Source organism: Cheilinus undulatus, linkage group 20 (genome assembly GCF_018320785.1).
Source record: "Cheilinus undulatus linkage group 20, ASM1832078v1, whole genome shotgun sequence".
In the NCBI taxonomy this organism is placed as follows: domain Eukaryota; kingdom Metazoa; phylum Chordata; class Actinopteri; order Labriformes; family Labridae; genus Cheilinus; species Cheilinus undulatus.
This window is the reverse complement of record NC_054884.1, coordinates 37,701,029-37,721,235: the sequence shown is the minus strand read 5'-3', so window position 1 is coordinate 37,721,235 and position 20,207 is coordinate 37,701,029. Positions and strand designations below refer to the sequence as shown.

Below are 20,207 nucleotides of genomic sequence, written 5' to 3'. Positions count from 1 at the left end.
GAAAAGAGTAGGGACGGATGAAGCTAAGAGGAGAAAAAGAGAGCAGCCGGTATCTGTAAATATCTGACAGGCCTTCATGCATCCTTTGTGTGGAAGTAGGCTGCAAATCTGATACAGAGCTGAGAGTATGTGCCTATTCTGCATGTGCAAACAGATTGCAGTGGGCTGTAGACCTAGCAGGGTCATATCTGCACAAAATCCTGCACTCTACCTGGTCACATAGCACAGTTGTTTGTCTTACAATGGCTTTCATAGTGCAGTTGCATTGAGAGACCTTTAATGAGCACTGAAGTGCACCAAATTGGATTTCTGCATATTGCTGCTTGAGGAAAAGACTTTAATTCTCTTTATTATTATGACAGTAGGAAGTTAAGGGGATAAGAGGGACACCTAGTGGTGATTTTTGAATATGCGGCTCATGCGGCGATGCTGTCGTCTGCTCTCTACAGAATCAGGTTTGTATCTTTATTGCTCAGCGTCGATGCAGAAGCCTCTCAGATGGTAAAAGAAGCCCCGAAGCACATGAAGAGGGAACCCAGCCACTTCACGGGTTTGTCACTTGAACTCAATGTGAGGCTGCTTTGCTTTTTTAGGTTTCATGTTTCAGAAGAAGAGCAGAAAAAGAAAGAGAGCGAGGAAAGAAAAGAGACAAAGATCTGGTGAGAATGAAAGCAGAAGATCCTAAACATGAGCAGAGGTTTTGTGTGAAAGTGCAGAATCAAAGAAAGAGTCAGAGAGAGATATTTTTTGTAGATGTTTTTCTCTTTTTCCATTTTTGTGTGTTGTTACAGTCCATTCTGGTAGTTCGTTTTTGCTTTCAAAGCTGAGATGGAGCCTGAGGCAGATGGCGTGAAGTGCCAGGATGTGGCCTGTAATCCCGGGAGGACTGCAGGACGGCTCAGATGATGCCGTACTGAGCCAGCTCGTGCAGCTCCAGGTGATTGAAGGCCTCCCATGGGCAGATGACCGTGATGTCTGCAGGGGTAAAAGAAGGCGTTAGGACGGTCAGGATCCTGCAGAGAGACTAATTTGAAAAGCAGTTTTTAAAATCAGCTCACCTGTTCCTAAACCCTCCATCCCGGGGATATCATCACCAAAGCTGCAAAGACGACAAGAATTACATTCAGTCCAGTCACCTATCATCCTGCTCCTCTTGTGCTGCAGTGAAGGGTCCTAAAACCTGCACGTCAACATTTACAGTGACCACAAAGATAATGCATGCATACCCCTGGATTCCCTTCTTAGGAGGCTTGCTCTTGAACTGCCTGGTCTGCCTCTGCTTGAACTTGGGTGGGCCCTTGCGTGGGGTGGCTGGGCCTCCAGTGACACGGGTGGCCGACTTGATCTCAGTCTTGTGAGGCTCAAGATTCATTTTGAGTGATTGGGATGGCTGGAATCACCTCTCTGATGTAATCCTGATGATGTCTGTGCGTTTGGAAAGAACAAAGAAGTCAATCTAAGACCCAAAGGTGAGTCCATGTGTCATGACTCAGTCATCAGGGCATCAAGCAGTCCGGTATGGTTTTGTAGGCCGATTCTGATCTTGGTTGTGTTTGCACTGCTAACCTTCCTCTTACTTTGTAGGCCAGGGTGTGAAGCCAAATAGCAACAGCTACGTATGAAGAAGAGCAAACAAAAGGAGAGCAGGAACTCATGAACCTTTCTGCAGCCATCCTTTGCAAGACAAACTGCAGATGCCATCAGTTCCCTTTGCACTCTCAGCACTAATGATCCCTGGGATGATCTGCATCTTCAACGTTGTCCGTATGCATTGACATAATTCACAAATACACAATAATAATAATAAATAATAATAAACTTTATTTGTATAGCACCTTTAAAAACAGGTTTACAAAGTGCACAAGAACAGCCTTGACATTAATCTCTCTAAATCCATGGGATAATCAAACACGGCATAGTTTGTGTTTGCACATTAAAACAGCTGGAAAGGATGATTCTTTTGACCAATCACTGGACTTGAGTTTCCATCCTGGAGGAGCCCATGGGTGTGCCTGGTCCCCCAACAGAAGGGTGCCAATGATTTGGCCCGGCTATGTTTGCTGTGGAAGGGTAAATAATTGGGTACTGTACTGAACTGGACCACACTGCTTCACTTAAACGCACCATTAGATAAACGTCAGAACCCCAGTCTGAGGATAATTTCATATTCAAAGTTTAGAAGCAGTGCCTTTCACCGTGCCCTATGGAGAAAAGCCTATAGTGGAAATAACTTCAGCACAATTTTCCCCAAATCTTTGCACATTTCAAAGGTAGAAAATACAACCAATCATAAAGTTCTTCTTCCTAATCTGTTCTCATTTTAAGAACAACTACTAATCTTACTGACTTGTTTCATTTTCTGTAGGTTTTTATTGTTTAAATAGCCTTAAAATTTCTCGTTCATTAAAAATGAATAGAATGAAAACAGAATTCTATATTTCTTCTATATTCATTTTCCCATTTCATTCAATTAAGTAATGTTTTCTTGTTTTAAATCAACAGATTTGCAAATAAAAGAACAGATAGATTTCAAAATCTAGTATTTCATCATCTATAAAGTCATGTTAGAATGTTATTGTCCCCCAGTTTCCTCCAAATCTCCGTCCCATAATCCGTCCATTTAGCCAAACCTCTATGCTTTCCTTTTTTTCACACCTTAAGTCAGGGGTGTCAAACTCAAGGCCCAGGGCCTAAATCTGGCCCGAGGTACAGTTATACCTGGCCTGCAAGATCATATCATATTTTTATTCTAACTTGTGAACCAGTATGAGGTCTTATACATTTCATATCTTCAATTTTACATCTCACAATAATTTAGTAAACTTATGATTTTGTGTTTTTATTTCATATTTTGACCTTTTCAATTCATAATTTTGACTTTTTATTTGACATTTTATGCTTTATAATCACAGTTTTAAAGTTTAGTTTTGAATTTTAAGCCATATTTTGACAATTTAAAGTTATGATTTGAATTTCATTTCATATTTTGACCTTTAAGAGTCACAGTTTGAAATTTTAACTCACATTTTGATCTGTAAAACTCATGATTTTGACTATTTATCTCATGTTTTGATCTTTAAAACTCTTTATTTTGAAATTTATCTAGAAATTTGACCTTTGAAACTAAGACTCACACTTTAATTCCATATTTTGACCTTCTAGGTTCAATTCCATCTTCATTTTATCTCATATTTTCACCATCAAGATTCACTATTTTAAATTTAAACTCATATTCTGACCTTTAAAGTTCATCATATTAACTTTTATCTCCTACTTTGACCTTAAGAACTCAGATTTCTAATTTTATCTTATATATTTGCCTAATAAAAACATCAATTTGTCTCATAATTTTGTGTTCTGACCTCTTGAACCAATAAGTTTGACTTTTTAGCTCAGATTTTGAGCCGTTAAACTTATCATTTTGACTTTTTTAATCTCAAGATCATTTAGCATCAGTTGTCAGGGTTCTTTTTTCCCCATAATTCATTACTGTTGAAAATGAGGTTGGCAGTTTAAGGTGAAATGTTGACCCTGTTAGGCTCCCAGGTCAGACCTAATTTCAGAATCAGGCCCCTGCTGTGATTGAGTTTGAAACCCCTGCCTTATAGGTGTATGGTGTCCCATTTATTTTGGAATGGAGGGGTAAGGAGAAGTTCTGGGGCGACATGTTTCTTCAAAGTTAGATTTTCCAGAAGCACACTCTTAGCTGACTGGGGAAAAAAAACACCCAGAGTGCCTAGCAGAAAAAAAATAAATAAAAAAAATAAAAATAAAAATTGCAAGATTTGGCAATCACGACAGAAATCTGATTTCATAATTGAATGTTATTTCAGTCCATTAAAGTCATTTTGGTTTTGAACGAGCATTTTAAAATAGTTAACTGTCCAGTGTTGTTATCGTTGAGAACTACTGATGATGTTTGAGGAACATAAAGGTTGTCCCAGTCATGCTAGGCGTGTATTTATGTATTCATGCTCTAGTACAGTTTAGCCTTTTTCAAAGTGTTAACCCCTTTTCTGAAAACAAAATCACCTTTTTTTGGTGATGTTAATAATGTGGATGCTGGCAGATTGACTAAACCTTTATGAAAGTAATGTCAGACTTCAGCCGTGATCTGCTCTAATGTCAGGATACCAGAGAAAAAAGAAGAGGGAACTGAGACAACTTTAAGGAGAAAATGATTAGATGATTGCCAAATACAGGGGAAAATGGGCAAATAGGTTATAAGTGGCAGAAATAAGTTGTGAAAGCTTGTTAAAGAGTGTCAAAAATGGGACAAGAAATCAAAATCAAGGAGTAGGATATGTTTTTGAAATTGAGTTAATTATAAATTGCTTTAATCAAGTTTTTTGTTGCTTTTATCAGAAATAAATCAAGCAGTGCATAATAAATAATGAGTCACATTCTCCTTGTATGCAGATGATGACCTGCTGTTTGTTTATGTTAAGACAATTACAAATGGGACTGCTTTGTACAAAACGTATCATACAATTTATACTGTGATTTTTTTATGGTCCTCTGTGAATGTAATGGTACATTATTGTAAGAAAAAACCTGAAAATGTACCAGAAAAATAGACACAATATTGAAACTTTTTCATGTAATAAAAGCTTCATTATAAGATCAAGAGATGGTGAATAGGACCGTATTTAACCCATTATTTCTCTGTAAACACTTAGAGTAACTCTAAGTCGCTTTATTTTTCCTGGTTTCATGTTTCAGTCTCTGTCACCTCTGGCTGACTTTACAGACCTCAATCCTCTTACTGATGTGACAAGCAGCAGGCTGGATTTACACTCATATTTCTCCTGATGGACTACCTGGCAGCCTGTTTGGTGAGGACGACCCAATTTTCCCATAATCCCCGGCTCAAGTTAATAAGGTCTCCCCCCTCTGTGTTTGAAGCCAACAGCCCACGTGTAATCTCGTTAGAGCAAGGACGACACGGCAGATCTGCTGAGCACGCACGGAGGGTCTCAGTCATCAATCGGATCATTGTGTCCCAACGACAAAGACGGTATTACACTCGTCTTATGGAGGTTTAATACGCACTTCACAGGGACTGAGTCAGCCTCACACACTTTGGTCATCCAGATATTCTGTATATAATGACAAAAAGGTAACTTTCATATGGAAACAACCTGAACAGTTTGGAAAAACTTACTTTACAAGTGTCTTAGAGGCTGTTTCCTCTCACTTTGGTATATACTCAGTAGGCAAAGGCCCAGGACCTCATGCTCCAAAGGGGTTTGAAAATAGTCATTGTAGGTATGCATGTCTAAAATTATCAGTAAGGGGCAAAGAGGGAATAAAGTAGCATCAAAACATATTTTTAATCATCCCTAAAAAAGTCCTTTGGGAGGACCCAGGCCATAACGGTAAGGCTGAAGCCTTTTAAAAAGCCCCATTATCCCTCCTGTCAGTTAAATCCTGCAAAGTATAGTTAAGTAGATCTCTGAAGACATACTGAAGCTGTAACAGCTGTGTGGTAAAATGGCATGCAATAAAGAAAAAAAGCATAGTATGTAGCAAAAAAGGATATTGCACCAGATGTGAGCATGCATTTTTTGCTTTTAAAAGTCTAACCTGGTCTAGAGGCATGTACAAGTCAAAAGATGTGGTGAGTTATGATGCTGTTATACTGTTGGTCGTTTATATCTCAGATTTGGGTTTTTCTGTACTTCTCTGTACTTTAAAATATTTCATTCCCTTGTTATGATTGCTCTAAGCGAAACAGGGAAGAGCCTCGTATTGATCTTTTCCCGGGGCCTCCTATCTGCTCTAACCTCCCCTGATTCAGTGTTTCAGTTTCTGTTTGTAGACCCACCAGTTCTTCAGTCTGAAGACGGCGATGTTGCAACCACTAAAACCAGTTATTTTCAAGCTTTTTTTCAGCCTGAGGCACACCTGAGATCAAGCCAATGTTTCATGGCACACCAAATTCATATTTATGCAAAACAGCCTTAAAACAAGCAGTAGAGTGTCTGTAGTTGTTGTGAAGTTGCAGGAATATGCATGCTTTTATAGACACAGACGTGGCATCAGTGCTGCAGCACATTTAGGAAGGACTGCACTAAAGCATCCTAAATATCTACAAATATTATTCCGCGCATCAAAAAAGAAGTTTATTCCTCAATTTTATGGCATTAGACTAAACTTTAAAGGCTGGGTAGACAATCTGAGAACCAGAAATGAGCATAATCAGACAGAAGATACTCTGTGCAGTTCTGCGTCATGATTTTTCTGGTAATTTTGACAAATCTTATATCCTGCTGAGACCCTGCGAGCACATATGAGGACACTGTAATATTTTGGCTTTCCTACAACATAGTTATAAATTTTGCTCCAAAATTTTTATAAATGATAGACCAGAATTTTAACAAAAGTTTTAGTCGTTTGAATTGGATGTCTTTTGAGAGTTTCAGGAATTTGATTGGAAATTTGGGAGGGGAATTTCCTTCAAAACTTTTCCTGAATTTTCATGAAATTTTAGAGATTTTGTTTGGATGTTTGAAAGATGTTGGGGGTAAAAATTCCAAGGATTAAGCATGGAATTTATTTGTATTTTTTGGAGAATTTGATCAGAAAAGTTAAGTGATATTTGTTTTGAAATTTAGGGGAATTTGCCTGAAATATTTTTAGGGATTTGATGGAATTTTTGGTGAAAAATTCATGTTTATCCCAAGGCCTTTTCCAGAAAGATTACCTAAAATGTTTGGGGAATATTTGAAGACATTTTGGGATATTTTAACAGTAGTCTTACAGGGAGCTCATGTTTTTTAAGTTTTGGGAATTTGATTGGAAACTTGGGAGGGGAAGTTCCTTCAAAATTTTCCCTCATTTTTGTGGAATTTTAGGGACAGTGCTTATAGTTTTTTTTCTTATCAGGTCCTGCTCATCCTAAATAAGTGAGAAAACTGCTCATGCATTGTAAAAGAAAGCTTGGGTCTCAGGAGGATGTTGAAAAATCAAGATCTGCAAAAACAAACTTTTTACTATTACTGATTGATGTTAAAACTTTTTAACTAGTGATGCAGAATAAATCACAATCTTATCATGATCACAGTATGAGCTTTCACAGAAAAATACACTCCAAAAGTCTGAATTTATCACAGAAAATAAGAGGAATAATCTTATGCAAACGAGCAATGTAATAGCGCTCAGCATGTGAAGATTTTGCACACTTTTACGCCGTTTTCATGCAGTCAGATGGAAACAACACTATCAGCCACCAGAGTAATCATTAAAAATTTAGTGGAAAAAAGGTTTGATTTCTTTTGCATTCACAGGACACACTTTGCAAACAACATTAGGTAATGCTAATATGGATTTATTCAATCACACGATAAATTATTCTCAAAATATTGAGAAATAAAGCAGGATCCTGCAAGCACATTTGTCATTATATAATAGAGGCCTGAATAAATATTAAATAATGGTTGTAAAAAAATGTAATTTTCTACATTTTCCTATTGCATTTTAAAAAATAAATTCCTCTTTTCTATTCCAATATTTATCACTGAAAGAAAATATATGTAAGGGTCATTTTTTCCAATGTTTAAGCCTGATCCTCCGTCTCAAAGCGATGAAACTTTGATGAACTTAGAAGGTGATTTAAGAATTAAGAAAGCTCAGACACGCTTTTGTTGCCAACCAAAATATTTCATGAGATTTAAAATCTGTCCTGTCATATCTATTCCAGAGTGAGATTTACTCGAAGGACACAGAAAATGACAGAAATTTCACTTCTCAGTTCCATTTGGTTCATTTTGAGTTTTAATATAATTTAAGATTTTTTTTCAACTCTACAGGATGTTATGTGATGATAAAAGATGTACATTTCCATGGCTAAAACTCACTTTGACTGGAAAATAATAAAAGCAGGAACCATACAGGGAATTTCCATAACTACTTTGCAGCTTTTACACCTCTGTAAAAATATAAAGGTGGCACAATCATGTCAAAAATCATATTAAATATATTTTTTATTGACATTGAAACCAGAATAACTCGCTGATGTTAAAACACCTGCATGAGATGCTTTAATTAAACACTCTGAGCACTTTAAAAACATTAGTAAATTAAAGTTAAAAGGTGAAAAATAGAAGAAATTCAAGATGAGAAATAAGTAAAAATAAATAAAAGATGTTTGGAGGTAGAAGTGATATCCTCATGTATAAAATGATGAATAAATTCATAAAGTTTCCACACACATCAACATGCAGTCATCATTTAATCTGGATTATCTTGTTTTCATGATCACGGGAAGCCAAAACTGAAATCAGAATTGAATCTTGATTGATTTTATACAGCTATGATATAAATGATAGTGATTTATCTCTGCGTTCTGGAAACAAAGTGTCCAACCATCACGGGTTTGCACAAAGAAGCTCCGCTGCAACGCTCCAGAAATGATCTCAAATCATTTTAAAGTTTCAAGTTTCTTTTTCGGCTCCATCTCAAACATTTTATTCGACTTTTTAAAAACTTTGCAGATAAAATCTGTTCCTCTTCAAGGGCTCGACTCAAGATTTTCATCATCATCCAGCTAGATAAGAAAAGATCATTCACATAATCCCTAAATCTGTACCCTCAACTATTCAAAGTCTCCTACATCAGCTGCTTGTGTGTGTGTGTTTGTGTGTGTTTGTGATGCAGTGAGGATCTACTCACCAGCTGCTGGGGGAAGGAGAACCAGCTGAGTGGTTGGGGGTGCAGCTCTGGTCCGTCTAGCAGATGATTGGAGTTCAATGCTAGGCTCACTGTGAGGGCCAGCGGGGCTTTAGGGCCCCTCTTATATCCGGAACCTCTGCAGATTACAAACGCGCCGCCCTCCACTCTGATGGCCACAGTTTACATGCACAGGCTTCAGATTACGGACGCTGAGGGTGTGCACATTACAAAATCTCTGATGGTGTCGTTTAGATATGTGAAATATGTGGGAAAGACAAGGACATCCTCAGAGTTCAGTCAGGAACTGTTAGTAAGAAAAATCCTGCAGAACTGAAAAAAGCTGTAAACGGACAAAAATGACTCTGTAGATGAAAACAGAGTTAAAGGAGCAGTCCTGTTCACTTTGAAAAAGAAAACACAACACAGTATGATGATGATGATGATGATGATTACCTTATGATAAGACCAGAAAATTATTCTGAAAACAAAAACTTAATTGTGAGTGAGTTGTAATAAATATGGAATGACATGATGCAATGTAAATTGTAATACAATTTAACTCACTACAATATAAGATATAATATAGAAAGGAAAATGTGATGTAATATGATGTATAATGATGTGATATGTTACAATATGATACAATATAACTCACTACAATATGACGTAGTATGATGTAAAATGATAAAACTTGCTACTATATATGATACAAAACAAAGTGACAACAGATACAATATTAGATAACATGAGACGATGCAGTGCAACAGGATGTGATCTGATACACCACCATACATCCTGATACGATAAGTTATTTTGTGATAGAATGCATTTCTATACAGCGTGATCTGGTTTGATGTAAATCAGTAAAATACAATAAGAAATTAAACTGTACGATCCTATTTTACAATATATAATATGACTCAATATGACTCCATGAAATACACTATATTGCCAAAAGTATTGGCTCACCTGCCTTGACTTAAGTATGAACTTGAGTGACATCCCATTCTTAATCCACAGGGTTTAATGTGACGTTGGTCCACCCTTTGCAGCTGTAACAGCTTCAACTCTTCTGGGAAGGCTTTCCACAAGGTTTAGGAGTGTGTTTATGGGAATTTTTGACCATTCCTCCAGAAGCGCATTTGTGAGGTCACACACTGATGTTGGACGAGAAGGCCTGGCTCTCAGTCTCCGCTCTAATTCATCCCATAGGTGTTCTATGGGGTTGAGGTCAGGACTCTGTGCAGGCCAGTCAAGTTCATCCACACCAAACTCTTCCATCCATGTCTTTATGGAGTTTGCTTTGTGCTCTGGTGCACAGTCATGTTGGAACAGGAAGGGGCCATCCCCAAACTGTTCCCACAAAGTTGGGAGCATGGAATTGTCCAAAATCTCTTGGTATGCTGAAGCATTCAGAGTTCCTTTCACTGGAACTGAGGGGCCAAGCCCAGCTCCCGAAAAACAAGCCCACACCATAATCCCCCCTCCACCAAACTTTACACTTGGCACAATGCAGTCAGACAAGTACCGTTCTCCTGGCAACCACCAAACCCAGACTCGTCCATCAGACTGCCAGATGAAGAAGCATTCGTCACTCCAGAGAACTCGTCTCCACTGCTGTAGAGTCCAGTGGTGGCGTGCTTTACACCACTGCATCTGACACTTTGCATTGCACTTGTTGATGTATCGCTTGGATGCAGCTGCTCGGCCATGGAAACCCATTCCATGAAGCTCTCTACCACTGTTCTTGAGCTAATCTGAAGGCCACATGAAGTTTGGAGGTCTGTAGCGATTGACTCTGAAAGTTGGTGACCTCTGCACACTATGCGCCTCAGCATCCGCTGACCCCGCTCCGTCATTTTACGTGGCCTACCACTTTGTGGCTGAGTTGCTGTTGAGGAAATTTCACAACTGGACTTGTTGCACAGCTGGCATCCTATCACAGTACCACGCTGGAATTCACTGAGCTCCTGAGAGCGACCCATTCTTTCACAAATGTCACAGTCTGCATGCCTAAGTGCTTGATTTTATACACCTGTGGCCATAGAAGTAATTGGAACACCTGATTTCAATTATTTAGATGGGTGAGTGAATACTTTTGGCAAGATAATGTACATTGCAATGCAACACAACATGTAACGTTGCAACAAAATGGAGAAAAATATGAATCCATTCACAACAATACCATAGTAAACTAGAAAAGCAGTCAGAGAGCGCAGACCTCCGCCATCAGCCCTATCTCCCAATAGTGAAGAATCCTTTAAAAACATTCCTGGATCCAGACAGTGATCTGATCACTCCTAAAATCTAATTTGCCGATTACTCCCTGTTTACTCAAAGATGACGTATTTATACAATCATTAGGAGACAGTAGATAACCCAAGTTGTGGTGCCTTTGCAGTAACACAATTCCATAGTTCAGTTAGTTTCTCATGTTTCTGTCAGTCAGATATTTTTGTTTATCTTACATGAGTGAAAATGATCTAGAAATACCTCATACACTATTCAGACAGAGTAAAGGTAAAGGTGGTGGAGTAATAACATTAACAAAGCTACATTCTAGTGATGTAAATATCAAATCCTGTCTCTGGCGTGCTCTGTTCGCTCTTTATGCTGGTGGATTCGTCACGTTACATGACGCAGGGTAATGAGACGGCATCAGAGCTAATCTATTCTGAGTTCTTCCATCACGTCAGTCTTTGGGTTCATGATCAGAGGAACGTCTGTAATCCCCTACATGACCACCATCAAAGAAGAGGAGAGAGAAGGCTGCAGAGTAATCAGGACTTACAGCACATCACCATTACAGGACAAACGCTGAGTCAGTGAGGGAGATCAGATCAGTGTCACCTCAAACTGCTGCTGAGAGACAAACAGGCAGCTGGAAGAGCTCGGCTCAGACCGCTGAAGACATCAGTCTGCTCATGTGAAGCAGCAGGGAGCAACACTAGTCATCAAAAACACACTTAGATCCAACTCAAAGTCATGTAGATGCACAAGATTTTTCACATAAGTCTTTCAAATATTACTGCAAATATTGGGTTATCTTGGTTTTCTAAAATCCAATTTTTGAGTACAATGAAATATCTAATTTTGTTTCATATCCTCAGAATTAAACCTTTTCATATTTTAGCATGTTAGGTGGATCTTAGCATTGATTTAGCAAAGAAACAAGAGATCTGATGGCATTTTTTGTGTATCTGGCGCCCTCTAGTGGCTTCTTCTTGCACTAGTGTCACCAAAGGTTTCATGGTTTTTGCCATTTTTAATGAACATTTATTTAACAAAACTTCTATGAATAAAAGCCAAATACATAATACAACAGTCTTTAATATAATAAAGATTAGTTGACACATAAAAATATATTATTAACAGCTCAGTTCAAACAAACATAAATAAAATAAATGTGCAAAAGTGCTTCATGAATAAACCGTCACTGACTCAACAGCTTAATGAATCACAGTCAGACCTAAAACAGTCATGCTGAAACAATACTTCTAAGATTTCTTGATGTACTTCCAGAATATTGTGCGTGACAGGATGGAGAATTTAAAAAGAATGATAAAATATCAGTGCACATAGAGATAACTTTCACATCTCAACTTGGAAAATTGTTCAGTTTTCTTAAAACGTGCAGACTTGAACTGTATGACTCACAGGAGGCAAGAAGTGAACACGGAGTAAAATCAGTGAGTAGAGCTGCACTGCAGAAATTCAAATCTAAGCAATTATTCTGGAGCAGGTGGGACATTTAAAGCCCTCAACTCCCATTAATGGTAACTTTGCGAAGCTGACAGATTGTCCATTTTGCAAAGCTTCAAGCTGATATGAGAAACAGGCGGCTGCTATGGGTGTGGTTTACTTAAAGTGAATGCGGGCCTGTAAACAATGGTGGCATGCAAACAGACTAGCATGGATGCAGCTGTAGCAGCAGTCTAATCAGAACTTGACATTTCTTTATTGACCCATTTAGACCTATGGCTGCCTAAAACACCCTCTAGACCACAGGTGTCGAAGTCAAGGCCCAGGGGCCAAATCTGGCCTGTGGAACAGTTAAATCTGGCCCCCACGATGTTCTCATATTTCTGTTATAACTGGCCCATCAGTCTGAGGTCTGCAGATTTCCTCAGGTATAAAAATGTGAACTTATCCTTAACGATTTAAGATATCCTTGTTATGACACAAAATCTGAAAAAGGAGAAAATATATTCAGATAAGAAGTCATGAATGTAGGAAAAGAAATTAATTTGTGTTTTAATTTCAAAGTTTCAATTTAGCATCTCACAATTAGGACTCAAACTCAGGATTCTGACTTTTAATTTCATACTTTGAGCATTTCAACTCATAATTTTGACTTCTTATATAATATTTTGATCTTTAAGAGTCATAATTCTAGTTTTTAAGTGATTTTTTGACCTTTTTAACCCATTATTTTGTATTTTACCTCATATTTTCATCTCCAAACTTTGACTTCGTAATCTCATAGTTTGACCTTTTAGACTCACAATTTAACATTTTGAATCAGATTTTGACTTTTAATTTCATGATTATAAATCTTAATTCATATTTGACCTTTTAAACTCATGATTTTTTCTCTCTTTCTAATATATTTGCCATTAAAAAACATTATTTTTCAATTTCAATTCCATGTTTTGACCTTTTTGAACTAATAAATTTACTTTTCTCAGATTGTGAGCCTTTAAACTTATCTTTTTAACTTTTTAAATGTCAAAATAATTTATCATCAGTGCTATATTTTTTAAAAATTATTATTATTATTTTATTACTGTTGAAATCAAGCTGACGGTTTCTGGTTAAAAAGGTGACCCTGTTAGGCCCTCAGGTTAGTCCTGAATCCAGAATCTGGCCCATGCTGTGATTAAGATCAACACCCCTGCTCTAGACCAGTGGTTCTCAACTGGTGGGTCGGACCCAAAAGTGGGTCACTGAGCAGTTTTCAGTGGGTTGCGACGGTGTCCGGAAAAAAAAAATTATGGTGGCAAAAGTCCTGAAGTCCTTATTGGACATGCACTGATACCTTTTATTTTACCCTGTTTAGTATGAAATTGGATAAAACTAAATTTTTGATCAGTATTTTAACTAATTTATCTAATTTACCTCTTACTGCAATAAATAGCTACTTTTCCCATGACGATGAAGTACTTTCACAAGTTCTCTGGAAAATTGGCAAAAATTGACACATAATGACAAGAAAAAGGGTATAAAATTTGTCACTTTTGTCCCTTTTCTTTTTCACATCAGGTGTTTTGGTCCAATCATGCTCTGAACTGCAACATATATAAATAACTAACGATGCACTGTTGAAAAGTTTTTGGAAACTTGGGTTGCGATCTGTCGTAAGACAGACCGGTGGATCCTGAGGCTGGACCAGTTGAGAACCATTGGTCCAAAACTTACATACTGAGCGACAAACACTGCTGGGCTAGGCGGTTGATACCAGAGCCAAAAGCCTGCTCAGGGATCGTCTCACTGGTTGAATGAAAACTACAAGACTGATTTGACAATCCTGTTGGCAGGTTTTTATCACAAGCAGTGCAGACCTCATCTTCTGACTTGTAAGATGAATGCTGCTTTGTAAGTGTAAAGAGATATTTTGCCTTGAAATTTTAAAAATAAACTTGCTTAGATTGGAGTTTTTGCAGTGTATAAAGTGCTCACAGTCTGACAGTGAAAGCTTTTATCTGAGGCAGTAAATTCGTCTGTCATTTCTTCTTTAAAAGTCTGATCTCCATCTTTAGATACGTTTTCAAGTTTTCATCGAGGACGTTCTCCTCAATAGCAGCGAGCGCCCGCTCCCCTCCGTCGGTGTAATACTCCAGCAGCTGCTCTGCGTGTTCGATCCACACACAGTTATGACAGCCACTCATGCAGCAGTGAGTGGGAGCAGGAGGTGGACCCTGCTGTGGAGTCCATGTAGAGGGGCTGCGGCTCGGTTCTGGTTCAGAGCACTCAGAGGAGTCAGCCAGTGTGGGAGGAGGAGCTGAATCCAGAGTGGAGGAGAGGCAGCGAATAGTGCCACAGTGTGGAGGTCTGCTCCATGACTCCAGGAGGCAATGATGGAGCTGATGTCTCAGGTTTAGAAGGGAGAGGAGGCACAGCTGGAAAACAATACAATGAGAATGTTAAAAAAAAAAAAAAACTCATTAAACTTAATTCATCCATGATGTGCACGCACAGATGTGTAATGAGTGCATTAGAACATTGGTTGAAGCAATGCATCTCAAAAACTTGGGCAGAGGGCAACAAAAGGCTGGAAAAGTAAGTGGTACGAATGAAAAACAGCTGGAGGAGAATTTTGAACTAATTAGGTTAACTGAAAACAGGTCAGTAACATGACTGGGTATAAAAGGAAAATTTCAGAGAGGCAGAGTCTCTCAGAAGTAAAGATGGACAGGTGTTTATCATTCTGCAAGAAACTGTGTCTAAAATTTGTTGGACAACTTTAGAAAATGTTCCTCAACATAAAATAGTGAAGACTCTGAAAATCCCACCATTTAGAGAGTCTGGAGAAATCTGTGCACATGAGGCAAGGTCGAAGGTCAATATTGGATGCTCGTGGGACCCTCAGGTGGATCTGCACTGGCATGATTCTGTACTGGAAATCCCTGCTGGGCTCAGGAACACTTTCAACACAGTTTTCTTTGTCATCAACAAATGCAAGTTAAAACTGTATCATGCAAAGAAGAAGCCAGATGTCAACAGGATCTAGAAATGCAGCCGTCTTCTCTCAGTATTTAAAATGGACTGAGGCAAAATGGAAAACTGTTCTGTGGTCAGATGAATCAAAGTTTGAAGGGATCTGGAAACCACGGATGCAGCTTCCTGCAGACTAAAGAGGAGAGGGACTGTCCTGCTTGTTCTCCTGGCTCAGTTCTAAAGCCTACATCTCTGATGGTATGGGGTTGCATTAGTGCAGCGGTTCTCAAATGAAGTGGCCAAGCACACTAGTGTGCCTTGGGGATCTGGCTGGGCCCCTGAAAAACCCAGAGAATGGACCCTATCCAGCTGTGATTTACTGATGATATTAGTGTGTGTGTGTGTTGGATCAGTAGCATTGGTGCTAGCATCCTGGCTAACAGTTAGCTCATTTGGCAAGCTATTACTGAGTTGAAATTGGTGTTAAAATCATTAATTCTTGCTACTTTTAACCAAGTTCACCAATTTTTCTACCCATTTGGCCACTTATTTTGACAACTTAAACTATTTTTGCTGCTTTTTGCAATTTAGCAACTTTTTAAAATACATTTGACCCATTTTTGCAACTTTTTACCACATTTAATCAATTTTTGCTACCTTTGATGCCATTTTTTTGCCTACTCTTGCTATTACTTGGACATTTTTGCCAATTTTTTAAATCACTCTTAACCCCTTTTGCCACTTTTCTGCCACTTGTAACCCATTTTTGCCACCTTCTTGCTAATTTTCACTCACTTTGCCTTTGTTTGGCCACTTTTTTCCATTTTTAAAATCACTATTAACCCATTTTTACCACTTATTTACAACATTTAACCCTTTGGACACTTGTAACCCATTTTTTACCACCTTTTTGACACTTTCAACATGTTTTTGCCACTTTTAACCCTTTTTTTGGCCCCTAATGCCAATTGTTAGCCATTTTTGACCTTGTCTTACCACTTTTTGCCCAATTTTGCCATGCATTTCATCACTTTTAACCAATTTTTGCCACTCTTCAGCCACCTTTTGCCCACTTTTGCCAGCCCCAGCTGTACGGGCCCCAGAAACCAGCTTACACATCTGGGAAAAACACAATCAATGCTGAGGAGTAGAGAGAGGGAATCACTGCTATTATCCATGTTTATGGTAAAGATTTTCTCCTGTGAAAACACACTATAAGTCATGTTGTCTAGCTCAGTGGTTTTCAAAGTGTGAGGCAGGCCTCCCCTGGGGGGTGCCACAGAACTTCAGGGAAGGTGCGGAACCATAAACTTGAATAAAAGTGATCTGTTTTGAGGACCTCTGTTGTGAATTCAGCAAAATGGACAGACTTATAGTTACAATTGAGACTATGCTATACAGCAGTGTTCCTCAACCAAAGAGCCACATTGTAGAAAAATACCTTTGCAAAAGCCACGATCTAAGAGGTGAAAAGTGGCAGAAACAGCTTGAGGTAGCAATAGAAATAGGTAAAAGGTGGCAAAATGGTCAAAAACAGTAAAAAATTGGTGAAAACGGGCGAAAATGGGGAGAAAAAGTGGACAAATGGTCAGAAAGTAGCAGAAATGGGTGAGAAGTGACAAAAAATGAGTGGAAAGTGACTTAAATGGGCAAAAAGCAGTCAAGAGTGGCAAAAATGGGCATAAAAGAGGAAACAAATGGTATGTAATGGCAAAAGGTACTTTAAATGGGAAAAAGTGGCAAAAAAATGTGTAAAACGGCAAAAATGGGAAGAAATGGCAAAAAGAAGAGGCAAACATTGGGAATATGAGACAAGTGGTATTTAATGGCAAAAGGTAGCTTAAATGGACAAAAGTGGCTAAAAATTGTAAAAAAAAAAAAGGGGGGGGCAAAAAAGGGGATAAAAGTGGCAAAAAGACATCGCAAAAATGAGCAAAAAATTTGGGGAAAAAAGGATATTTAATGATGAAGGGTGAAAAAGGTGAAAGTAGCAAAAAATGGGTAAAAAGTTGAAAAAAAAAAGTGTCAAAATGGGCAAAAAAATGGGAGAAAAAGTGTTATTTAGTGTCAAAGATAGCTTAAATGGGTGAAAAGTGGGGGAAAAAATGGTGAAAAGGGGAAAAAATGGGATAAAGTGGCAAAAAGAAGTGGAAAAAAATGGGGAAAAAAGGAGACATGTGGTATTTAATGGCAAAATATAGCCTAAATGGAAAGAAGTAGCAAAAAATTGTAAAAAAAAAAAAAAAAAAAAAAAAAAAAAAAAAAAAAAAGGGGGGGGGGGGCAAAAGTTGGGAAAAAGTGGCAAAAAGACGTTGCAACGATGAGCAAAAAATTGGGGGTAGAAATGAGATATTTAAAGATGAAATGGGATAAAAGTGTAAAAAGAAGTTGTAAAATGGCCCCAAAAATATGAAAAAGGGGTATGTGATGGCATTATAACTGAATAAGAGGGAAAGGCAGATGTTTAAGGACATTTGCAAACCAAAATATCCAAATATATTAATGTTAAAAAGGTTTAAAGATTAGACATAACTGTTTGAAATGTTGTTTTTTTTTCTAATCTGAATCCTTTTTGTGGGTGGGGGTCCACCGAATGAATAAAGTCTTCTTAGGGGAGGCTCACTCTCACACACTTTGAAAACTCCTGGTCTAGCCAGTAGGAGAAACAGGGAGTAGTGAATGTGTTTTTGCAGTGTCTTTAGCAACAGAAAGAAAAAAAATACGTCTATGTTGTTTCCAGTTTTACAGACAGCTCATAAATACACAGATAGTGGAAAACTAGCCCATTCACATGTAATGTAAATGCAACATCGTGCCAGTGGAAACCAGTTCAACAGAAGGCCATGACACAGCTGTTTAGATTCATCCACTTTCATAAGAAAACCCTGTGATTAAAGATTCAGACTCATGCTGATAATCTCAGCTGTGAGTGTTTCAGAGCCAAACTCTACAAATCCCCAGCTAGCTGGCGGCTACTTGTACCAAAATTACTTAAAAATAAGTGGAGTCAATACAAAGTAGAGTCTGAATGGATTAGAAATAGCTTCACAAAAGCAGAGGTTGAGTCAAAGTCAACCTGTCAAGCCTGCTCGTGTCAGAAATAAGAGGCTAGTTTCTCCCCCGCTAGCTTCATAGCACCGTTAGCTTTGATACCAACCTTGTGTAAGGACAGCGTCGACCTCACAGCATTCACACTCGAGCACAACATCGTGACAGAAATACGAAGTCGGGCTATGTCTTTATAAAATTCATGTTTTAAAAACGCTATTTTTTATGAGCTATTCCCCTCTTTAAGGCGACAGCCACAGTTTCTGTTTAGCTATTTAGCTCCGTCACTTCCTTTCACTGTGAGCGTTGGTAAACAGACACGCTGATTGGACGGCAGAAATGATGCAACCAATCAAAAGGTGAGCTCATGAATGCAGCCAATGATAAGAGAGGAAATCGTTAGGGGCGGATCATATGGAAACGGCTGTATTTATCACCTCTGTCCACTAGGTGTCAGCATTGGGCTTGTATGTGATTTGACGGTAATGTTACAACGAGCCTAAGTAATGAAACGCCTTATTTGTGTTCATTTTATAATGATGTTAATATAACCCTTACTAATTCAGTGCAATAAATATAATTTATTATCTGTTGAATAAAGCTAACAGGATTAGTCTAGCTCAAACTCTGAGATGAAAAAACGTGTGTTCAAAAGGCCAAAATACGTTATTAAAAGTCAAAAATTGGTTTTATAAAGCAGATAAATGAGCTAGAACGTTAAAATCATGAGTTTAAAATGTCAAAATATCAGTTCAGATTATATACATTTTCAGCCTAAAAGGTAAAAAAATATGAGATTAAAAGTCAAGTTAGGAGTAGGAAGGTCAAAATATGAAATAAAATTTGAAATATTTAGTTAAAAAGGTCAGAATATGAGTTAAAATGTAATATTTTAAATCCAAAAGGTTAAATATGTGATAAAAGTCAAAATTATGAATTGAAAATGTTAAGATATGAAATAAAAAGTCAAAATCCTAGGTTTAAGTCATGATTCTGAGATGCTAAATTGAAAATATGAAATTAAAACACACATCATTTATTCCCCCACATTCCTGACTTTTTATCTGATAATTTTTACCCTTTTTCATTTTTTTATGACTCAACAGGGATATTGAAATCATAGGGCTTAAATTGATATTTTTATTGTGGAGGGAATCTGCAGACCTCATACCAGTGGGCCAGTTATAATAAGAATAAGAAATGATCATGCGGGCCGGATATAACTGCACCATTGGCTGGATTTGGCCCCCGGGCCATGAGTTTGACACCCCTGCTCTAGTCTCCACAAAGACTGAACATAATTGCCTGGAAATCATCCCTTGCACGCTCCTCTTCTCTGCTTATCTTCACCTGCCACCGTCCTCTTCCGTCTCCTAGCCTGAACTGTTGTATCAAACAGTATCGACACAGGCTGACTGGCTTCTTTTTAGCTGAACCTGGTGTGTGAACCAGTGCTGGGAAGCTATATGCACTTTTGAGTGAACTGCTGCCTGCTGCCAAAGTTACATAGTGCTGAAAACAGATGACTAGAGTGCTCTGTAGAAATGGGATAGACACCATTCTCTATGATGAAAGCAGCTGTACATCTGACTATTTTAACCCTTAGGGATATCTGGGCACATTTTTTTGTATTCTGTTTGAAATTCTTGAACCAATTTGGTTCTGTTGTTGGTTCTTTTGTTCTGTTGATATAATTTTCAAGCCAAATCATTACATTGGCCTGTTAGGTATCGTGTATAGAAAAAAAAACTCACGTTGGTGTCCCTTGGGTACAAAATTAGCCTATTTAAACCCATTATAATTACTTATTTTGATTGCAAATTTGCAAT

The 20,207-nt window shown here is 38.1% G+C and overlaps 2 protein-coding genes across 2 annotated transcripts; both read right to left on the bottom strand.

The window, feature by feature from the left end:
* Positions 1-898: 898 nt before the first annotated feature.
* On the bottom strand, positions 899-8,746 carry pde6gb (phosphodiesterase 6G, cGMP-specific, rod, gamma, paralog b). Its single transcript, XM_041816289.1, has 4 exons — positions 8,674-8,746; positions 1,227-1,425; positions 1,059-1,099; positions 899-975 (listed from the first exon to the last, which is right to left on the bottom strand). Exons 2-4 carry the CDS (start codon positions 1,370-1,372, stop codon positions 899-901), a joined length of 264 nt encoding a protein of 87 aa, XP_041672223.1. The 5' UTR covers positions 1,373-1,425; positions 8,674-8,746.
* A 4,873-nt stretch (positions 8,747-13,619) lies between these two features.
* Positions 13,620-18,658, bottom strand: oxld1 (oxidoreductase-like domain containing 1). The gene is made up of 2 exons (XM_041815976.1): positions 18,488-18,658; positions 13,620-14,792 (listed from the first exon to the last, which is right to left on the bottom strand). The coding sequence occupies exons 1-2, from the start codon at positions 18,536-18,538 to the stop codon at positions 14,397-14,399; spliced, it is 447 nt and encodes a 148-aa protein (XP_041671910.1). The 5' UTR covers positions 18,539-18,658; the 3' UTR covers positions 13,620-14,396.
* Positions 18,659-20,207: the final 1,549 nt, after the last annotated feature.